This window comes from Drosophila teissieri, chromosome 3L (assembly GCF_016746235.2).
Source record: "Drosophila teissieri strain GT53w chromosome 3L, Prin_Dtei_1.1, whole genome shotgun sequence".
Taxonomy (NCBI): Eukaryota; Metazoa; Arthropoda; class Insecta; order Diptera; family Drosophilidae; genus Drosophila; species Drosophila teissieri.
The window spans coordinates 4,071,106-4,094,188 of record NC_053031.1 but is presented as its reverse complement, the minus strand read 5'-3'; the positions used below and the strand labels follow the sequence as shown (position 1 = coordinate 4,094,188).

At 45.0% G+C, this 23,083-nt stretch overlaps 1 protein-coding gene across 4 annotated transcripts; it reads right to left on the bottom strand.

Annotated features, from left to right (window-relative positions):
- Positions 1-8,187: 8,187 nt before the first annotated feature.
- Positions 8,188-22,962, bottom strand: LOC122618467 (protein split ends). Of its 4 annotated transcripts, XM_043794924.1 has the most exons (10): positions 22,832-22,962; positions 21,706-21,839; positions 21,413-21,501; positions 20,654-21,345; positions 20,342-20,557; positions 18,360-19,583; positions 17,225-17,362; positions 17,045-17,169; positions 12,789-16,982; positions 8,188-12,730 (listed from the first exon to the last, which is right to left on the bottom strand). In XM_043794924.1, the coding sequence occupies exons 2-10, from the start codon at positions 21,731-21,733 to the stop codon at positions 10,107-10,109; spliced, it is 9,330 nt and encodes a 3,109-aa protein (XP_043650859.1). In that variant the 5' UTR covers positions 21,734-21,839; positions 22,832-22,962; the 3' UTR covers positions 8,188-10,106. The 4 variants fall into 4 exon arrangements, 1 of the variants encoding a protein (XP_043650859.1); XR_006326029.1 differs by lacking the exons at positions 8,188-12,730; positions 12,789-16,982; positions 17,045-17,169; positions 17,225-17,362 and having other exon boundaries at positions 19,373-19,487; positions 19,558-19,583; positions 19,980-20,557; XR_006326030.1 differs by lacking the exons at positions 8,188-12,730; positions 12,789-16,982; positions 17,045-17,169; positions 17,225-17,362 and having other exon boundaries at positions 19,389-19,487; positions 19,980-20,557.
- Between the last annotated feature and the right edge of the window lie 121 nt (positions 22,963-23,083).

Sequence of the window (23,083 nt, the reverse complement as noted above, 5' to 3'; positions counted from 1 at the left end):
TCGAATGACATTTTCAGTGGCAGTGGCAGTGGCAGCGTTATTTTCGATCGTGTTAGCTTTTAACCAAATTCAGTTAGCGGCGATCTCGAGATCGGCGCCATTTGCCATTGATCTACATATGTGCACTTGTACTTGCCAACAATCCGGTCATCCTTGCAGCCTGCATCTAGCAACTAACTAACTAAGTAACTAACTAACTAATGCCGATGTTAATGCGGACCGTTCAAATTAGTAGATCGAATCGTTTGATTGAGCTAACGAGCCCGATAATGAGCTAACACATCATAACACACCACATAGTATACACGTCGATTTGCTTCGATCCACATTAAGTTATTAAGTCCCCGAGTTGCATAGCATCTGGAGTAGTAAAAACATAATTATTGATCTGATAGATCCATTATACAAATCGGTATGGCTCGATGGAGTGGGATTTATGCATTAATAAGTTCGTGGGAGCTAGGAAATACATTTGACAACATTAAAATGCTTTTAGTTGCATTACTTCAGTTCCTTAAAACCAAGATTAGTGAGGGATATAATAAATAAATAAGATTATGTGATGCTTATATTATTAAAAGAATATAAAAGTAACCCACATAGATTGCAATCCAGCTTGCAATAAACTGCGTACTATATTACCCATTAGTCACTTGCAAAAAGTTCCCAAATTAGCCTTAATACCATTCACATGCGGCCAAACATTTACTTTCGATTTTCGTGCATTATTTTAGGAAGTCAATCAAACAATAATTTCAGCTAAATGTTTTTATGGCTTAAGTGCTTTCAGGTTCAAGCCAGCATAACCTCTCACACATTCAAATGCCTTCACGGCTGGGTCAAAACTTTTCTTCCGACTTAAGTTTTCTACTATTGTTCTGTGAGTCGCGCCGCATGATTAAGGCACAGCCTTTATTTTCGCTAATTTAATTCTCTTACTTGTAGTATTACAATATTTAAATTTAATTGTGCACGCCGCACACAAGCGTATTCTAAAAGGTATTAGATATAAGACGGCGAACAATATGCAAAACGAATATATACGAGCACACGCCCAAGGTTTCAGAAGTCACAAAATTGTTTCAGATACACGGAGTCTGAGTTTCAAGTCGTGATTCATGGAGGCGGCAGCCGCAGCCATTCACTGGGATTTCCTTGTCCTTGGCCGTGAACCTTTTAACGGTTGACTAGCTCCTGAGCTCCATCGAAAACTTCCCCCCATACCGGCCCCCTTTATGGGTCAACCAGTTTGTTTGTTTTATTGAAGTCTCATGATCAAACCATAATCAGTTATACAGTCTATACCACGGGCGTTTCTATCTCCCTGCCATTAAACAATGTTTAATTGTTTGCCAGCAATAAGTTTTTGAAATGGCTCCTTTGAGAACTGAGTTTGGCTCGCTTTTGGCTGCTTGAAGGTCGATGATTTTGGCTTTTGCAATTTTTTAGATTTGTTACATAAGACGGATTTACTTTTTTCTTTTCGCTTGTATTATATTTGTGTTTTTTCTTAGACCTAATGATCAATCATCAAGATAAAAAAGCGTTCAAACAAATTAAATTCTATAATTAAAAATTTCACAGGCGGCAATTGCTGAAAACGACCTTTTCGGACTTTATTGGCTTTTTACTGTGCCACACAACTTCATTGTTCTATTAAAAAAAAATGTGTTTATGTTTGCCTCGGTCACGTAGTCCACTTTTTTGCCCAAATTGGGAATATCGAAGTACAGTTTCTTTTTGTGTCCATGCCATCAATCATTATGGCCAGCATGAAATGCTAAAAATCTTTCAAAAATCCGGGGAAAGCAGTTCCTGTTGGCCAATTGCCTGATGTTGAGAACAAGAATAGAAAGAAAATCAATCAATTTGTTTTATGTTAACAAGATAGTTTTTAATGGTATTCTTTAAATTATACATAAATTTATATCATTGGTAAGCAAGGGAATTTATTTTAATCAAAAGTTTGCTTACTTAAGTACATTAATATAAGCTTTAGAATAACCAAAATAAATAAAATTCTTTACTCGCAAAATAAAAAAACTTGTTTTAATTTTAATACAACTCCATGAAGTGTTTTAAACACATATTGTGAAATGATTATGACAGATCTATCTATCAATAGAAAGATGGGAATAAAAAAGAAATAAATGTATTTGTAGATATCTAAATAGGAACCAGAAGCCACAAGCTTAGTTTTTCCCAACCTTCCGCTCTGGATCGCCTTATTTCCCCTTCTCCGGCTCCGGATCCAATCCAATCCAATCCAATCCGATCGGATCGCACGATCTTGCAGCCTTGGTTCGATCCACTTGGAGAACTGGCGATTTCCCAGCCCTCGTTGGATGCCCTTGCTGGGGACTTCCGAGAATACGAATCTGTGGTAGGACTGTACTGCCGGCACTTCCTAGGGGGCAGCAAGTAAATATTATTCATAATTCAATTAAGCGCAATTAATAAATACAATTAAGAGTCCATTTCAAAAATTCTGAATTCTGTTTTTTTTTTTGTTCATTTGTTACTACTCCATTCTAGCGAACTACATTCTACGGCAGCAATCTGGCGCGGCAATTATGTGCATTAATTACGAATGGCAATCATTTTTGTTGCTAATTATTGTATAATATTGAGGTTTTGCTTTCCCAAATCGAAGTCGATGGGGGCATCGGCTAGTGTTATTCCATGGCGATGAGCTGTCGCAAAGGGGGAGTCCACGTCCACTTCCACGTCCACGTCCACCTCGACCACTTGGCGATGATATGTCAATCACGTGCTGTGGAAACCGAAGTTCGGAGGCGGGGATCTCCGCTCCTCCGCTTTCTAAGATCAACTCGTTTGGGACTGATTCACACTGGGGGCCTAAGATGACGCCGGCTGCCTGATGCTGTGTGTTTTTATTGCCCGTATTTATCAGTAAAATTGTTCATTTGAATATGCAAAATAGCCGCACGCCTCGTTCGCATTTCGTATTTTGTTTGTTTTGGTTTGTTTTATGCCATTTTTGTTGTGCTTTTTTTCGGATTGTTTTTCAGTTCATTTTGCGTCACGTGCGGCAAACCAAAAACATGTTCAAAAAATCCCAGAGTCACTGCAGCATAACGCAATTTCAGTGGCGGGGATTTTGTTGGAAAGGATATGTTGATGAGTGTGCAGGCAAACAAATTGCTTTGCTAATTGATATTGATTGTAGAATTCGCGGGAAATGTAACTATTCAGGGGAATGGGAATTTTTACAAATTAATATGGCAGATTGAGTGCGCTTTATCAAATTATCTTGATGAGTCTGGCTCTGGAATGCTAAACTACTCATTAAATTAAATAAGTCATTTAGCAGTGCTTCCAACTGATGATAAATTCTTTTTCCGGACAGCTCGAGAGTGCTTTTCGAATGGTAAGGGGAAGTTGGCGAATTCTGGCCAGGATTGCAGCTCGTGTTCCCTGCTGCCAATCACAGCTTTATATTTAGCTTATCGCAGTTGATTTTAACGACTTTGCCTTACTTAACAGTGAATGTGTTCCAAAACATTTCCAAGGCGTGTTCACGCAGTGGAGCAAAAATAAACACCAACTTAATCACCATGTGTATCGGAACGAGCCCCCAAAAATAATCGGCAAAAAGTAGCATTTCGCAGGTATGTACGAGTATATTTTCATTATTATCACATTGTCGTAAAAATTCGGCTAAAGTTAAACAAAGCACCGTGGAACTGAACCAGTTTGTTGCACCTTATCAACTATACCACACAAAGAAAGTTAAAATTAAAGCCAAAGGAGCTCGGAAGATTTTGCACTCGTTTACTCAGGGATATATAGGAATTCATATTAATATATATCCATGTATGGTGGCCGATTAAATGATGTCAATGACAAGCCCTTTTGGCCACTTGAAAATGTTGTTTTTTTTGCTCTCCTGCCAAACACTCTTGACCCGCTTAGCAAAGAGGGGTGGGTCGGCTCAAAAATCAATAGACACCTGTTGATGACAGTTGAGACTCGAACAAAAACCGAAATCGGAAGCCCACCTCCACAGCCTTTTCATTCCACAAGTGCCTGTCTCTGGTTTTGATTCGCCTGATTCGCTTGATTCGCCAGATTCGCTTGCACAAATGTAAATCACACAAAGTTCTGTTTAAAGAGGTGGATTCCCTCGGCTGCCAGGTGCAGCAATTAAGCCGAAAAGGAGTCACATGCTAATTGATGGCGCTGTCTGTGCCACAAAATCCAGTTAGGTGACTCGACTTGGTCTTCCCCAACGCACTTGCGTCAAGACCAAATGTGGCTGCTGCTGTTTATACTACGGCTATCTGAGTCATGGTCATGAGTGCCATGTTGATACTTTCGAAAAAGTGGTTATTTTTCCCACTTACAAGGGGTTTTTTCCTCGAGATCAGTATTCTGGTTTGATTCTGGCACTTTTTTTTGTGCTAATTTCCAAATCGGAAATGCCGCGGTTAATCTGGCAAGGAAGAGATATCATCTTTTGGTCTGGGTTTTCTGGGGGATTTGCATAATTCTTTGCCGGGTTATTTCCTAGGAAACGTTCTATTTACGAGTCTTTTCACAATGGTAAGCAAACGCTAATCGAATGATTTGACAGATTTTGGCTTGGATGGGTTTCACGCCATTGAACCGGTTTTCACCCAAAAATTCTGTTTAGCATAATTCGCCAAATATGTTCCACTTAATGCCCAGCCCAGCCCAGTTTTGTTTAGCTACCGTTTGAAGTCGGGCACAAAGTTCTTAATTCAAGCTGTCAAGGCGAACAATACGAAAATTTAAGCCAACTGCCTGAAGGTTATGCACTTTCTAAGACCTTTTTGTATCGGAATCGGAGGTGTTAGTTAGTGGGCTCCTGTATATTAACATAAATTACGGATTCAATCGAGCAGCTGCCTGGTAAAACAACTAGTAACAATTTCATTAGACCAGCTGCGATGATGTTTTTGCACCCAAGATACTAAGATACTTTTAATGCTTAAACGAGGGTGAAAAGTGGCGACTAATTAGCTTCAAGTGTCATGAGTGTCGCCGGTGGGGTGAGCTCATTCATTTGCTTTGCATTTTATGTAATGCAATATTTAATCAGCTGCCATTGCATTCTAAATTTAAATTTCAATTTCAATTTCTCGCTTTACTTTGCACGGCGCGTGCACGAAAATTCCATTGAACTTGAATGCTGGGCTGTTTGGTTTTGGTTTTGATTTTGGCGTTGATGTTGGTTTCCACCTGTGCAGGAAGTCGCGTTCGCCGCTTAAGTCTTTTGATTATGTCGGAAACGCTTAAATATGAGTTAATGTGCGCCGTTGGCATTAACGTGTAAACGGCAATGTAAATTCCAGTGACTACGTGATCACCCGGGCAACAACGACATAATCCTCTTCTAATGACCCATTAATTAACAAAGTGTGGCCAAACAATGTTGTGATCCGATCAGCGATTATCTAATATCAGGAATGACGGGGCAAGATCTGCATTACATTAACAACTAACTCTCGACTATATATAGCATAGGCAAATACACAAACCATTTGTCTAATCGACCATACAAAGGCCAAGTTCAAACCGCACCCTCTATACAGGCATTGTCTTAATGGCAAAACCACTAACATATTGACAACTAAGGCCGGCAGCTCCGAAAAAAAAGAGAAAAAATCCAGAAGCACAGGTTCAACGAACGGCGTCCAAGGGAACGCTATTTTTAAGTTCGATTTAATTTGATTTGTTCGCATTAATTGGGCGGATATCTTTCTCCAGTTACCAGTTGATTCACAAACGGAAGTCACCGATTGCATGGCACTGACTAACCGACTAAGGAGCTTCTTGTTGGATGATATCGCAGCAAGGCTTGTAATTTAAATTTAGAAAGTAAAAGGTGCTTGGTGCTTCACGTGGGATAAACAAATGCTGAACACTATTTACTGAATACGAATACTGGGCTGACTAAGCGACGACTCGCCAAACTGATTGCATGTTATTTGCACATTCTCCTTGATTTACACCGCCGTCTACTGCACACGAAATCAATAAAAGTCAATTTTAACGTAGCCATTACAAGTGTAATGTAATAATTACACATAGCCAAGAACCTTTTGTGACGGCGATTTTACAATGCCCTACGGAGGCGATCGTGAATAGTTATTTAATTGTATTTTGATTGGCTGTACTTTCCAATCGTAGTGCTCGGTAGAAGAGCAATAATAGAAAATGGTATTATACAATCAGACGTGATAGAGCTAGGTCCATTAAACCTTTCTTAAACATTTCGAAATTATTTCTAATTAGCTGAGCAATAAAAGAAATAATAATTAGGTATAAACATTTGTAATATTATTAGTTAACATTTTGTAACTTCATAGTTCAGGGGACTTAGGAACTAATTAAAACCTTGTCAATTGAAAATTCATTAAAATAAGTAAAGAAATATTTTGAATTGTAGAAATATCTTCTAAAAAATTGCCTAAGCCTGTAAACTATTAACTTGAAATACCTCAACCGCCTTCTACCAGCTGATATACCCAATTAAACACCACGTTCTCTTCAATCCCAGTGCAAAATTGTGGCGAGAACCGAGAACTACATACCTAACTTATAGAATGGAAAATAGTGCCTTAACTTCCATAGCAACAATTACCAGTTCGAGTGCATAAATACGAATTGAATGACCTTTTTGGTCAGCAACGTAACGACGACGCACAATATTGTATTAATAATGTTGTATTTTTTTTCCTTGCCCTCCTCCAACATGATTATTATGTATTAATTGTTTAGTTTTCAACTGCAGCGTCGAGCTCGTAAATTATGCAATACTGCAACACATAAATCTCGATCCGGAGGCTATTTTAGAATGCCTCCACTTGCCGGCAGGTGAAAATCGCTGCGTGACTAAACACAATGACGGCCCATGTACGGATTGTGTGGATTGTTCAGATTGCCACGCCTCTTTTCGACCAATTAGAATATTCCTCAACATCCCTCCCCAGAATATCTGAAATTCTCAGGTTAATCGGCAAAGGCAGAGCCGCCCAGTGCTTGCGTGTCAATAACATCGAAAGAATTTCGCGCACAAATTTATAACAATCGTTACGCAACTGCCGGCGTTTAATTAACAAATTGCAATTTAAATATTCTCGAATTTATTATGCACGCTTGCATTTCATTATAATTTGAAATGTTTGAGCGCGCCGGTTTGACTCGAATATTTTAATTCTCATACATTTTCAAACGGCTTCGATTGCTGCTGGTGAATAAACCAATTAACATGCACAATAATTATTATAAGTAATAATCAAAAACAACTGGTTCTAACCGGATGAAAATTTCGCCTACCACCGGCAGAACCAAACAAGTGCTGCAGATCATTAATCACAAGAACGTTATAGAATGTATATATAGTAACGTGACTCAAAGGCTATCTGTGATATAGATTACGACGTCTTAATGGGTGTTGAAAACCAATGTAAGTCCGCTAATTGCCGGATAAACCCCAGGCGTCCAAGAAGAGGGCATTGGATCAGGTAGCGTTAGTCACGCACCGTGTTTTGGGTTAAGATTTGTATATATACTACATATTTAATTAGCAGCTTGTGCGGGGTAATTGGGTGTTTTTCCTTAACCTGCTTTGCAACACGTCATCTCCCGGAATTTTGACCTCTCACCCAGGGGAATGTGCCCTGTGATCGGCTGGAGATGTCAACCTCCTCCTCCTCCTTCGCCACATGTCACCACTCACTGCACTCCATTGCACTCGAAGATAATGCTGTAATCGCTGTGGCGCTGATAATTAAATCTGATCACTTGCTCTCGGCAATTCCATTCGAAAGTTTTCATAAAATGGCACAGTGCATTAGCCACACGCTTCCCGACTTCGTGCCGTTCTAGGAGCCCCTGCACGCAGATGATCGATGGAGCCGTAGGCTATCCGCTATAGCATATACCATATAGCATATATCATATAGCCGCTCGATCGGCAAGCAAGCTGGCACAGCTGTCTGCAATTGCTGGCTGGGAATTGGAAACTGGGAACACCAGAACGCCAGAACAGCAGAACACACCAGCTGGTGAAGGGCAGCAGTAGTCGCTGCAATCCGGACTGCAATTGTATGCAAATGAACGCGTGCCGTGTCGAGAGCCTCAAATTGCATAATAATTGCTCGGCGAAATTATCAACTTGATTTGAAACATGGGTTCTTTTGGATTTTTGTCTTCTTTTTTTTTCGTACAATATGCAATAGAATTCTTTATTGTAATTTACTCTTGTTGCTGCTGTTGCCTATACATACAGATTTATGTATAATGTGCACTGGCTGCACTTACTGCATATAATATATATGTTTGTATATATATATATATAATTTATGTATATATATTCATTATTAATATAATATTTAGCTTGTGGTTCTTTAAATATGTTTGTTGCTGCTCTTTTATGCTCTAGGTACCGTCTCTTCGCAATTTCGCAACGCATCGCATCGCTTCTCTTCCATTTGTGTTCTATCAACTATGTTATCGTAGGGAAATTAATTAAAATGTACGTTTGCAAAACGAAAGCTTTAACAACTTAATTAAATACGGTTTCTTGTGTTTATTGTTTTCACTATTTAATATATATTTATCCATTAATAATATTATGGGCGCTCGGTTAATGCGTTTCCTTCTCGATTCATCGGCTCCGTTCGCCCTCAATAGCGACTAAGACACTTTTTCATTCATATTTCATAAATTTCAATTGTTTTGCTTTTCGTCAAATCTATATCGATTTTTACATGGTTTAAACTTTAAAGCTACAATTTGAGATGCGTAAAAACGAGAAGAGGTTTTACATGTCTGTTTTCCCTCTTGTATGTACACCAAATGGATTTTCATAATGAAAGTTGGGAATTAGGGAAGTTGGGAAGATGGGAGGGGATGAGGGTCTGAGGCGGAATGTTGCACATATGTGAGCTGTTTGGGTTTACAATGGATTTATTTGAATTGATGGGACACTTACTGCTTAGACCGTACTGTTACTTAGCATATTTAACAAAAATTTATACATCTGCTTGGCGTTCTACAAACTAAAAGTGTGTACCTCACTTAGATTTCGTATCTAGCTTTAGTTGTGTGTTGCGAATCTCTTTGTTTAGTTGGATTAATAAATATTTCAACAAATCGCCCGCAGCACGAATCGATAATAGTTATAATAGTCGTAGTACATAATCAATAGTAATAAAACTAATAATCGTCGTTAATTTACACGAGTTCTATAGTTACGAGTTAGGTTCGGGAAAAAACTAAAATCTAATTATAGTCAGGGGGAGCTTTAGAGTAATTCTTTGAATTTTTTGCATTATTTCTCTTTCGCTTTTCTGCTTAGTTTCCTTTGTTAAGCATTTAAAACAAATTAAGTTCAATTAAATTAGATTAGAGGCCTAATTAGCTAAAGCTATTAAAATTAATTGTCATTAACAAAAGGCTTAAAACCTACAGACTACTGAAAGTTTACAAACTAAAGACCAACAAACTTGCTCTTTAGGCGTGGCCAAAGTCCAGGGCGCAACTGCAGTCAAAAGGAAACATTGCACAAATGAAAATGGTCATAGAATACAAAAATGAGTCAGAGGATGGGGGCAGTGGAATTCGAGTCTCCAAAATGAATATCAAATATCAGTACAAAACAAAGACACCTCAAAAAGTTCACTTACTTTTACACATAACGCAAACTTTGCTTCTTGCAGGATGATTACCTTATTCGTTCTTGAAACTAAATAGATGTTAGAATGCCAAACATTTTGCCAAAGAAGTAGCTTTTCTTATTTCACGATTTGTATGCTTTTTTGAGCATAAATAAAAAATGTACAATATAAAAAGCGAGTTTCAAAAAATAAAACACCTACTAAAATTCTTCCATGTAAGCTCGAAAACGAAACGAAAACTCTGGTGTTTGTTAACCTTTTTGGAACCAATTAGCATGTGGATTTGAAACCTTTCTAAACCTGCCCACTCTTTCGATCTCATCGCTGTGTAGCTGCTGTCGAGGATGAAGCTGCTGCTGGTCCCGATGCTGTTCCAGTTGCCGCCCCCGTCAGGTCGTCTCCTTGGAGATCCACGTTGGCGGCACTGGCGTACTGCTAAAACCATGACTGCCGGTTGATGTCATACGGCTTTGGCATGCCCAGAGCGGCGCGTTGATAGGCGGATGGAGGCGGCGGCGGTTGACCATATCCGGCTGCTGCCGCCGCCGCTGCCGGTCCGCCCAGCAGACTCTGGTTGAAGATCATCCGCGTGTGGAAGTCATCGCGCCGTAGGTACTGCTGGTACAACTGCGAGTTGGGATCGGCAAACGGATATGCAGCTGCAGCAGCAGCTGCCCGCGATGATGGATGTGCCGCCGCCAGGAACGGATACGATCCGGCTGCCGTGTTCAGTGGATTTTGACTCTTGTCCGCCGCATTTCCAGACGGATTCGCAGCTGTGCCACTGTGGGCCGGCGCCGGTGGCATGTAGTAGGGATTGGGAGCATCTCTAAATTGATCCAAATAGCTGCTAGCTGCAGCGGCCTGATCACCGTACAAGCCCAGCGCTCCTGGGGTTGGCGCAAAGTTGAAGGCACTTCCGGGCACCATTCCCCCTGTCGATGTTTTCAGGGAAATGGCTGCCGCATCGGCCGCCGTCTGATTGCCGGTGGAACCACTGTTTACCGGCGTAGCTGCTGAACCGCCCACGGGCGAGGATACGCCTCCGGATTTTAAACCCGCATACAACTGGAAGCCTTGGTGCAGCGCCTGCGCATGCGCCTGCAGCTGATTATTGGTGGCAGCGGCCGCGGAAGCCACTGATTGCGGCATATTGTATTGCGACATGGCTTGGTGCTGTTGCTGTTGGGCGGCCACCTGTTGATGCTGCTGCTGCTGGGCTGAGACTTGTTGCTGCTGATGCTGCTGCTGGGCGGCCACCTGTTGCTGCTGTTGCGCCTGTTGCTGCTGCTGTTGCTGTTGCTGCTGCTGTTGTTGCTGCTGCTTGGCAGCTGCAGCCGCAGCTTCGGCCGCAATAGTAGCTGCCTTCTTTTTCCGTCCCCTTTTCGCTGGAGCTTTGACTTCTGCTGGCGGAACAGCAGGAGCTTGCTGCTGTTGCTGTGGCTGCTGCTGTTGCTGGTGAGCGGGATTGTTGTTGCCGGGAACATAATTACCCGGCAGTTGCTGCGCCGGATTGCCATAAGCCGAAGCCGCAGAGCTCGAAGCGCTATACATGTGTGCTGCCGGCGGAATGGCCTTGTCGAAATAGTTTCCGGCATAGCCAAGCATCGATTGCATCAAAGGATTGCTGTAGGTTTGGGGAGGCGGTGGCGTTGGCTTGTTGTAGGCGGCGAGGTGATGCGTCTGGCTGAGATGATGCTGGTGCGCGGTAGAGGGTAGATTCATCATGTTGCTGCTCGTTTCACTTACCGCAGCAGCAACTGTCGACTGAGCTGCGGGAGGTTTGTCCGCCACTGCAGTTGCCTGTTGCTGTGCGGTATAGTTATGGTTAAGTTGTGTCTGCTGTTGCTGGTAGTTGAGTTGTTGCGGCTGTTGCTGTTGTTGCTGCTGCGGCAATTTTTGCGCCTGCGTTTGCTGCTGCTGCTGTTGCTGGTAGTTTTGACTGAGCGCCGTCTGAAGCTGAGTAAGATGTGGCTGCGATTGCTGGGACTGCTGCTGCGGTTGCTGCTGCGTTTGTTGGCTCGTCTGCTGCTTGTTTGTTGTCACCTGGGGCGACTGCTGTTGCTGTTGCTGCTGCAGCTGACAACTATTGTCCTTTGCGAAGTCCTTGGGGAATCCCATGGCCGCCGCTCGGTTATACATCTCAAATGCTTTATCAGGCGCTATGTTGCCAATAGGTTTGCCGAATGCCATGGAGCCCAGGAAGCTATTAAACATTTGCTGTTGCTTGTTGAGCATGGATGGCGTCTGGTTTTGGGCTGGTTGCTGCTGTTGTTGCTGCTGCGCAGGAGTCTCCTCTCTTTTCTGCATTTTATTGGCCGCATTTCCACTGTAATCCATACCTATTTCCTCTCCGGGTCGTTTTAGTGGATTTATTAAGGTATCCGTTTTGGGTGGCTGCTGCATTTGATGCTGCATAAATGTGGCCATATCACTGCCATATGTTGGAGGCGCAATTTTCTGCTGCTGTTGCTGTTGCACGGCGTCTGCTGCAGCTGCAGCATTGGCAGCGGCATTAGTAGACTGATATTGCGCATAGGTTGGGTATTTCGGTTTGTGTTGCTGCTGATGGCCCAGCCCCTGTTGCTGTGGTGCCTGCAACTGTTGCTGCTGTTGCTGCTGCTGTTGTTGCTGTTGCTGGGATCCTTGCAGCTGCTGCTGTTGAGGTGCTGCTTGTAGTTGCTGCTGCTGTTGAGGTGCTGCTTGTAGTTGCTGCTGCTGTTGAGGTGTTGCTTGTAGTTGCTGCTGCTGCTGCTGCTGCTGAGGTGTTGACTGCAACTGCTGCTGCGCAGCTTGCATTTGTGGCTGCTGTTGTAGCTGTCCAGCTTGCTGCTGCTGTTGCTGCTGCTGTGCCGCCTGATTTACAGTATTCGTAATACTGGGCGGCAACAAGCTACGATTTAGACTCCAGTCATTGTTAGGCTTTGTTATGGAAGCTGTTGAAGACGCAGCGCTCGGCAGAGGATTAATCAAAGTGGCTGGGTTATACAAGGATCGCTGTTGTTGCTGAAGCTGCTGGTAGCTATCGTGAGGGGGCGCATAACCATTGTTGCCCAGAGCTTGAATAAATAAATGTATTAGAAAATGCTGGCCATAGTTAAGCAAATCAATGCTTACCCGTTGTTGCCTGAGCACCAGTGGATGGTTGAACTGGCGGTACCACCGGCGGCTGCACCTGTTGCTGCGGCTGCTGATAAGGTGATAACACGGGCTGCTGATACGGCGAGTGCTGCTGTTCCGCCGGTGACTGAGCCAACGGAGTGGGCGGTTGCGTTGCTGCCGAGGACGCCGGCGATTCCACACTGTGCATGGGACTGAGAGCCTGCTGATGGGCTGCCGGACTGTGCGAAGGCTGCGAGGATTGCTGTTGCTGCTGCGCCGCGGGTGGATGATATGGTGAGTGCTGCTGCTGGTGGTACGGCGACTGGCCATGATATGGCGACGGGTGTGTCGATTGCGACTGCTGCGGGGTGGTGTACGGAGAACTTTGGGGTTGCTGATAAGGCGAATGTGGGTTGGGTGTGCTCGGACTCATGGAAGAGTTGTAGTCCGATTCCTGGGAGCGCGGTTGCTTGTATTGGTCATAAATTGGAAGCGGGGATGTGGAAGAATACGCTGGAGTCTTAGAAGCCTCGGAGCCCGAAGGATTGTAGCTGTTTCCTCCTCCGTAAGGGGACGTTCCACTCATATCCGGAGTGGATACATTAGGCGACGAGGCGGATGAGTAGATATGCTGCGAGTACTGCGGATACGGCGAGTTCATCTCTCTGGGACTGCAGCTCTTGTCCGGACTGCTCTTGGTCGTGGTGTCCTGGTAAAAGCCCACTTTGATAGCGCCATTTAGAGGATAAGGTGATGCTGGTTTACCCATATCGTCATTGGGCTTAGGAGAAACCATAATAGGGGATGCGCCAATGGGTGAGGCACCGATCGGCGAGGTATAAGAACCAGCGGCATACGATGCATAACGCTCATCGATGGCGATTCTAGGGGAATCTGGATCCTGGCTAAAGGAACTCCTCTCTGAATTCGTGCTGCCAGTGCTCGGTTTCCTTGGGCGCAGTACTGTTGGTAGGCAGAAGTTATCACCAGCTGGCGAGTGAGCAGGCGGATCCACCTTGGAATCACCTTGAAGATCTTGGGCCGGCGTCTGCTGCTTTTCCTCCTCCTCTGACTTCTTGCTAACCTTTGGGCCACCGAAAGCTTTTAGCCAGGCGCTGAGATTGGGCTTCTCCTTCTGACTAGCCTCCGATTTCGATGGCTCTGTGGATTTACCTATTTTACTGAGTTCGAGAAGGGCTTCGAAGGGCTTTGGAGCCTCTGCGTTCGGTGTTGTCGGTGTGGAAACATTCTCCGGTTTGATTTCCTCATTTGGACTATCGTCTTCATTTCCGTCCTTTTTTCCCGACATTTCCTCAAGAGATTTGCCCAACGTAAAGTCCTGTGTCTTTAGAACCGTACCCAAACTCAGTTTCGGTGCTCCCTCGCACGTTTCCGTGATAAGAGCATTCTTCAGCTCCTTAACCTTGGTGGCCACTGGATTTACACCCGCGTGCGAATCTCCGCCCTCCTCTGTTGATTTTACGGCGACTACATTCTGCAGAAGATTTCCCTTCGCTTTGCCTGGCTGAAGCCTATCGATGGTTCTCATAACATTCGCCTTGGCTTTCACCTGCTGAGCTTGGGCAGCTTGAGCCGCCTGCTTTTCTTTCAGGGACTTGCGCTTGGCCTCCTTCGCCAGCTGCTGTTTAACTTGAGGCGGCGGTGGTGGATTGAGGATCAGTTGGGTGGTGCTCGGCTCTTTTGGCTTGGGAATCGGAAGAAGTGGCGGAGGCGCGGGCGTTGGCGTGGGAGTAACCGCCACGGGTAATGGAGTGGGCATCGAGTTATTGGAGCAATTTGAACTGGAAGCCGCAGTGGCGGATGTGCTTCCAATGGAGTTCCCTGAGTGCATTGAATGCGGAGGAGTACCACAGCTGCTACTCACACTGCTAGGAGTTGGAGCCACCGACTCCGATTCCGATTTGCTAGCAGCCTCTTTTGGTTCGCTCACCAGTTCGTTGAGTGCCTCAGCCAGTTTAGTTGGTACCAATTCCGCTTTTGGAGCCGCCAATGCCACTGGTCGTCGAAAATCGGCCGCATCCAGTTTGCTACCGATTCCCGAGTCGAAGTCATCCAGAAGATTGTATCGGGATGGTGAATTGCTGGCCGAACTGAACTCCGTGAAGCGGGGCGTGTGTTCCAGCCAGCGATTTATGTCCTTAAGGGTCTGTTCTGTTTCCACATCCAATGCTTCAAGATTTGTGTTATTGTTGGTCTGCGGTTGTCCCGCTTTTTGGGCTGCCTTTTTGCTGGAAGCCTTCTTGCCTGATCCCTTTTCATTTGGTTTATCGGCAGGTTTCGGAGGGGGCGGCATTTGTTTGTCGGGTCTTTTCTTAGGCTCCTTTTTAGCTGGTGCTTCCTTCACCTTACTGCCCGCTGATGTGGGTATTGGAGTTGGAGCTGGAGGTTCCTTAATGGTTTCCGAAGCTGATTCCGGTACGGGGGACTTTTCTCTTGGCGGCTTTTCCACTACTTTCAGTGGCTCCTCCTTTTTCTTCGACTTTTCGGAGTGTTTCTCGGTGTCGGCCTTTGAAGCTTTATCAGTTTTTTCCGCTTTATCCGACTCCTTTGATCGCTTTTGGTCTTTGCTTTTCCGCCCGCGCTTGTGCTCCACAGCATCAGGAGATTTCTCTCGTTTCGCAGAAGCTTTTTTGTTCTCCCTATTGCCTTTCGTGCTCGCTGACTTGGAATCCTCGGAGGGTGCTAACGAGTTGGATGCACTGGAACCGCTGAGGGCGGCACGACTACGTCGGTACTTGATCACATCGTACTTGTCCATGAAAGGCAACAGCATCTCCAGTTCGGCCTGCTCTGCTGCGGCTGCAGCGGCGGCCGCTGAAAGTGGGGATTCGTCTTTACTTTTCTTATGCTTTGCGCTGCGGGATTTGTCCTTATCTTTGTCTTTTTCCTTGTCCCTGTCTCGGTCCTTATCCCTGCCTTTCTTTTCTTTCTCCTTTTTCGAGCTTTCCCCCTTCTTTCCTTTCTTCGCCACTGGCGGACGCTCTTCAGAGCTGGCCCTACTGTTGCTTAAGGATTTAAAGTCGCCGTCAGACTCTCGGGAAGATCGCTCCTCATCCGCTTCATCCTGGTGCCGGGCACTCAGTTTTGTGGTTTCCGCGGAGGGAACCTTTTTCACGGTGGTCAGCAGCTCGGAGAGATCATCGTTAAGGGCACTTTTTGAGTATTTCTTGTGGAGATCAACCTTGAATGGTGACATGCTTCGCGACCGCGAGCTATCCTCATCTTCGTCTTCATCCCTGGGCGGATCATCCGCATCTTCTTCCAGCTCGGCGGCGGAATCGGCTAAAGCGGCAGCTGCCGTTGGTGGCAGCTGCTTCTTAACATCCACATCGGATTGGTCGCTTTCCAGGGAGTCGTCCTTGGCCTTGCGCCCACCTTTGCCCTTGCCTTTCACTTGTCGCTTGACCGGAGTAGGCATCTTTACTTTGGATTCTGTGGGTACAGATTTCTTCTTTTGGGCCGCTATCGTGCGAGCTGTGGGTTTAACCAGGGATTTAGTTTTGGCCAACGAAATGTGGTCATCATCGCTGTAATCCTCGCTCTCGCGACTGTCGCTCGGATCCGACTCAGGATCCGAATCGGCCGAAGTCTTCTTGGTCCCCTTTTTGGTCTTTTTGCTGGATTTGGACGCGGCTTTATCGCTTTTAGTTTTTCGTCCTCGCTTGGATGAAGAAGTTTCCTTTTCCTTCTCCTTTTCTTTGTCTTTTTCCTTATCCTTATCTTTATCTTTATCCTTCTCCTTTTCCTTATCTTTTTCCTTTTCCTTTCCTAGCTTGCTTGTTTTGCTCTTCTTGCTGGTTGGCGGAGGAGGTGGAAGTGGTGGGGTTGGTTCCCTTTCGGTCTCCATATCTTCATCATCCGTTTCCACATCCGCCTTGCTCTTGGTCTTCTTTTTACGTCTTTTGTCTTTCTCCTTACGCTTGCGCTTTTGGGCTTTTTGAGGGACCTCCGCTTCGATCTCGCTGAGATCCTCCTCAGCGCTGCTCTCCGGCCGACCTGGCGCATCCTTCTCCGTTTCCTCCTTCGCCTTCTTGCTGAAGTACTTCTCGCGAAACACGTTCATCTTGGAGTCAGCGGCGGGATAGCTCAGATTGGGATCATCATCCTCGTCGTCGGAGAGATTATCAAAGTACTTCTTGGTGGCCTTCTCAAAAGCATCCTGCAGATTGTTAACCATCTCTGTGTATTCTGCGGTAGAATAAAAGTAAATTAGTTTTTCATTAAATATGTGTGTTAAAGTGGAACAGTACCATTGTTGTGCCCATTGTACAATCTGCAGTTGTTGACAATCAAGCGAAAGTCGTTGCGAAATTCACTGAATTTGTGGTATTCCCCACTGTCCAGTTTGTCCTCCATTTTCAGCAGGTCCATGGGTCTGGAAAGCGATTTTACAGATTACATTTTGAAATAGGTTTTGGGTAAGTACCAACCTCCTGATAATGGAGTAGTAGCGCGGTGCTATATCCTCCTCCACGGGATCCACAAAAGGCCAGGCATCGCGATGGTTCTTCACGTAGACGAGCACCTTGTGCATCCCGATTTGCAGGACCTCTTCCGTTTCGGTGAAGCTAAGAATATTCGCATGATTGGAGGAGTTGTACGTTGAATTGTTGTTTGTGGTTACTGGGTGGAGTTGTGATGTGCTTGTTGCGTTTGTTGTGTGATTATTGTTGTTGTTGTTGTTGTGGGCAAGGGAGTGGTGCGATTTGGTTTTATGTTTGTTACTGTAATTATTAGTGGTATGGTGATGATGATGATGGTGGGTGTGGTGTGAGTGTGAGTGGGTGTGGGAGTTTTGGTGGTTCTGATTATTTTGATTATGATTATGATTCGAATTGTAATGATATCCCTGCGACGTTGTCGTTGTTGCTGTTGTTGTAGCCGATGTCGCCGTTGGATGGCTATTGTTGTTGTTGTTGTTGTGACTGTGGTGCGACGCGTGCTTATGGTGGTTGTTGTTGTTGTTAAGGCTGCTGTTGTTGTTGGTGGTGCTACGGTTGCTACTATTTACATGGCTACATTTTATCGGGGTTTTGGGTTTTTGATGATCAACAGTCGAAATGTTTTTTTTTGCGTTTGTGTTTGCGGGTGGGTACAAAAGTTTACAATAACAATGATAAATATGTTAATCAATTGATCATATTATATACAATTTGATGGGTGAGTGGATGTACTGAGCCGACACCATGCAATGCCTTATAGTTAAGAACGGAAGTTAAGAACTTAAGAACGGATTGTGAAAATTTACAATCAAGGAAGGAGAAGTTGTGACAGAAAGGAACCAAGACCGCAGCATAGGGCCCAAACTCAATAATCAAAATCAACAACAATACCAGAGTTGAGCATCATGAAAGCTTATGCATAATATATGAAATTACACCTTGAATAAGTCTTTACGTTCTTTAGGATTTAATTTTTGCTTAAACAAGATGTAAATCTATGACATGATGCCCACACCTCCAACAGCAAGCAGAAGCATAAGGAATGATTAAAGAATATGCCAAGAGCAAACGGATAGTACGATTGTGTTGTGTCTGGGGATCGAAACTGTCCACCCTCACTTACTCATCGCCACTCTTGTCCGAGTAGGCACCGCTGATGCGCTCCGCCTTGCTGGAGGACGATGACGCCGATGAGCCCGTGGCCGACTTCTTGGACTTGCCCGTCTCCGTCTTGCTCAAGCTGCGATCCGCCTTGTCAGCCACTTTGCTGGTGCTGCTGCTCCCGGTGCTGTTGAGCACGGCCTTCTGCTTCTTGGAACGCGCAGTGCTGGCTGTCGTGGTGGTGCCACTGTGGCTGCTGCTACTGCTGCTCGGCGGCTCCTGGGATTGCTGCTGCTGCGATTGCTGCTGCTGTTGCTGTGCGCTTCCTCCCGGTATGAAGATGTTTCCAGTCAGCGAACTGAGCGAATTGTTCGTCTGCCTGCCAGGCAACTTCACATTTGCCGCTGGCGCCATTGAAGAAGTTACTGCTGGTGGATGTGCTTCCACTACTGCCGGCTGATCAACCTGCTCGTCCTGCTCGGCTTCGCTCTCATGTGCCACCGGCGAGGGCAGACTTAGATCGGCGATACTTGTGGCCACCGCAATGGCCGCCGAATTGGTGTCCAGAAGTTGTAGCTGCCTACAAAAGTTCTCCTTGTCCTCGGGACTTAGAGAAGTGCTGGGCTCGGCAGTCTCTGCCTGCTGATGATGCTGCTGTTGACCACTACGTCTTCGCTTTGGCTGGACACTGTTGTTGCTGCTGGTGCTATTGGTGTTGCTGTTGCTATTGCTGTTGCTGTTGTGGTTATTGTTGTCGTCCTCGCCTTCGTCTGCCTCTGAAGCATGCTTGTGTCGCCGCCGATGATGATGATGATGATGCTCGCGATCCCGTTCACGATCTTTATCACGATGATGTCGCTTCTTCTGCTTCTTGCCCGACTTTTTCTTCTTGTGGTGATGATGATGGTGGTGGTGACTACTCTTGCTCTTCAATTCCGCCGGCGTTTGCGATTTCGGCGCTTCTGGAGAGCGAAAATCGTCGCCAGTTGCTGAGGTTGCTAATAATTCCTCTGGTTCTTGCCGCTGCTCCTCTTCGGGCGGCTGCTCCTCTTGTTGCTGCTGCTGTTCTGGCTGATCTGACTGCTGCTCCGCGTCGAGGGCCTCGTCGTCGTCGTCTTCGTCGTTTTCTGGCGAGAGGCAGAAGGTTTCCCTGTGGCACAGAAATTCGCTCGAATTAGTTGTGGTTGTTCGTCTCAGGGAGCTTGCGTAGGTTGAAATACCACTAGCTGTCGACGTAGACTGGGATCTATAATACAAGCAGTTGAGAAAAACACAATAATGTTATTAATAATTAACTTTCCGTATGTTATTTGGTTATAATGAAGATTAAATTTTACTACAAATGGATTTTAGGATATGATAATGTATCACTAAAACCGTTTTTAAAGCGTTTCAATATTATATTATCGTTTGCACGGTTTTAAATAGAAGCAAACGTTACAAGTTAATTTTGATGAATTAATTTTAAGATTGAATCAGCGTTTTAAGATACGAGAAATTGATGACAAGATGTTATTTGATACGAATCTGTCAATGTCTGTGTCTCGTGAATGGGATGAAAGTGTGAAGTTCTCTTTAAAATAAACTTAAACCATAAGATAATGCATATATCGAATAGAAATAGATTAAAAAGCATGCTTACAGCTTGTTTTTGAAAACGAAATCCAACCAATTCTTCCATATACAAAATTAAATGATGGGCAAAACTCAAATTAAGTGCTGATCCTCGTTCCGTCTATGCTGATCCTGGGTTTATCGTCGATGTTGATGATGTCGATTTGGTTTCTCAACTGCAGCAACACAAATTGTAAGCGAAGAGTATTTTGGCTTAACAAATTATAAAAGTACGGCAACTCAAATGATCAATTGAAAACATAAATCAAAGATGCTTTTGGTATGCAAGTGAGTTCAATGTATCTGTTCTGTTTCTGCTTCCTGTTCTGTGAGTAGGATGGATGTGGCCGTCGCGTACGCCAGCCTTCTTAGGAACATTGGCGTGCTAACCGTCTGCGTGTGCGCTGCTGCGATTGCTGCTGTTGATGCTGCTGCTGCTGTTGCTGCTGTTGTTGCTGCTGCTGTTGCTGCGGTGGTGCCAACCAGTGCGCGTTTTGCCGCTCCTGGTAGAGATTCTCCCGCTCACGACGCTGACGCTCCTCCTCCTGGCGCGCCTTTAACTCCGCGATATTGCGAATGCGACTGGAGTTGCGCACTTGCAAAAGTCTGGTTAAGTAAAATATTATTTCATTAGCAATGTCGCTTCACAGAATACGTTGAGTATAAATGTAAACTGGATTAAGATAAAGGTATTTAACTCACTTCCTACGCCTCAAACGCTCACGCTCGCGGAAAAGCTGCGGCAGCTTGGGCAGAAAGTTGTCATCGAGTATGTGAAAGAGTTCGCGCTCCTTGGCGTTCGTCGATGTCTTAAACTTGGCGGCCAAGTTTTGCCAGTCCTCTTCGGTGAAGCAGATGACTTGCCAAACTGTGCCGTTGCTGCCGATGCCCTTGCTATTGGATGCTCCGCCAGTTGAGGCTCCGGCGCACCCTGATCCCGAACCGGACGAACTCGAACTGGAGGCGGCCGCTCCACCAGTGGCCTTGTCCTCCCGATAGAGTCGCGTGCCGTAGAAGTACCAGTAGCCGGAGTTCTTGGCGTCGTAGCCCAGGGGCTCCACGCGCAGACTGTCCGCCTCTAGATTGCTGAGGATAACCTGCACATCGGCGGAGTCCAGGCGAAAGTGGCACAGGTCGTGCAGGATGTGCAGGCGCTTGCGCACGGGCAGCGACTGGAAGTCAATGTCCGTGTCGAAGTGGTTCTCGGTCTGGTGCAGGCGACACTGTTGGCGCAGGAAGCGACGCAAGAACATCTGATAGTTGCTGTGTGTGATTTCCTTGGCTACCGACTGTAGCGCATCGCAGCCCTTGAGCAGGCGCACAATTAACTCGGGCACTAAGGCGACCTGATCCTCATCGCTGGTACCATCGGAGAGCAGCGCCGATTCGAGGTCCTGTGCGTTTATAAGATTGCGTTCAATAAGATTCATTCAATTCAGAAAGTGTTTATCAGGTACTCACCTCGATGTCGATGTCGGGCAGATCAAAGGCGGAACTAAACAATGAACAGAAATGCGAAATACACGGTATCTCCCACCATGATTGAATGTCTGCAAAAAACATTGTCATTAATTGTAGATAACTTCTAAATAATTTTGAATTACATTTAAAGCATTTGTTAGTATTTTATATTACTAGAATACAAAACTGGTACGAAACCGGATTTTATTTTAAGTTTTCTATTTAAGTAAACTTAAAAAAATCGATTTTAATTTAATTTACATTGATTTGGTTTTGATAGAACTATAGCTCACCTAATAGACCAATGAAAGTAGAAACCATTTATGTATGCTTGCTTATTGGAAACGTTGCTCCTCTGCGGGATTTTAGAGATGTGACTAAAAACTATTCCTGGGCCTCTTTGGTAGCTCTCTGCGTGGAAGTCGGGCTGCGTATATTGTATATATAACGAATGTGGTCAGGCGTTAATGAATTAGGCTCAAATTACACGACCGAAAGTCAAAAGGCGGCAAAAAGAGCGAGCGAAGAAATACAACAAAAAAATACACAATATGTGCAACATGTGTGTGTGTAAGTGTTGGGACATTTGGCGGCGATATATACACAAACATCTGGCTTTATCACTTATCAAACATTCCGATGCACGCAAGGGGCTGGGCAGCGCAGGGGAGGCGGTGGGGGGTGGGTCGAGTGGGTGGACGGTAGGTCAAAAGAAAGTACACGAGCACCCCTTTCGCGCGCTTATTTTCACGAAGAGAAAATCAAAACAGACAGCCGACAAACGGCACAGGCGTGCGCCAGAGTGGGACGGCACTGGTGCATTCCAGCCAATAGCCGAACCGCTCAGTTTTTCACGTTTGCCTGCCATCTCGCTCCCGCGAATGGGCACTACTATTTTGACTACACTGCACTCGATTATTTTGCAATTATAATGTGCAATTTACACGGCTCTTGGGCAGTTGGATTTTTTCCGCTTTTCACAATAATGGCACGCGATGAAAGGTTATGGTGCCCAGATTTAGTTGGCGAGCATAGCCGTTTATTAAACTACCAATTTTGTGGAGCATGCGCGCGGCGGCTGACGACCGACGGCTTTTCTCCGCCTCCGTTTTTTGCCTGCTGGCCAGTGTGTATTTATTTTTATTAATACACGTATATATATTTTTCAGTTACGTGCGAAAGTGTCATTTAACTTTAGAGACGCCCATTTCCCAGCGCATCTTCCTTTCTTTCTGCTTTCCCCCCTCAATTTCTTTTTCACACACACGCACGCATACACTCAGATGCCAGGGCTCACACACACACACAGTCACACGAAGAGGGGCTCCATCTGCCATAAAATATTATTAATTATTTCACAACAACAGCAGCACGCAATAAACAATCCGCTGCGATCGATTGATTAATCAGCATGCTAACCCGTTTCGATCCCGTTAATCTGGCTAGCTGCGCAGATAATATGCGATTCGCGTTTTTTGCGCTCCTGGTTAATTTTATTTTCTTCAGCGAGCAGCAAACGCGGCGAAGAAATTATCGAGGTTTTCGATAACTAGTGGTGGCCTGAAATTCGTCAACACGCCTGGCATCGATGGTTCACTAGAGATGAGTCACCCGGAGGCTAATTTTTCCTAAGCGATAGTTTTAAGAGGATATATCAAAAAATAATTAAAA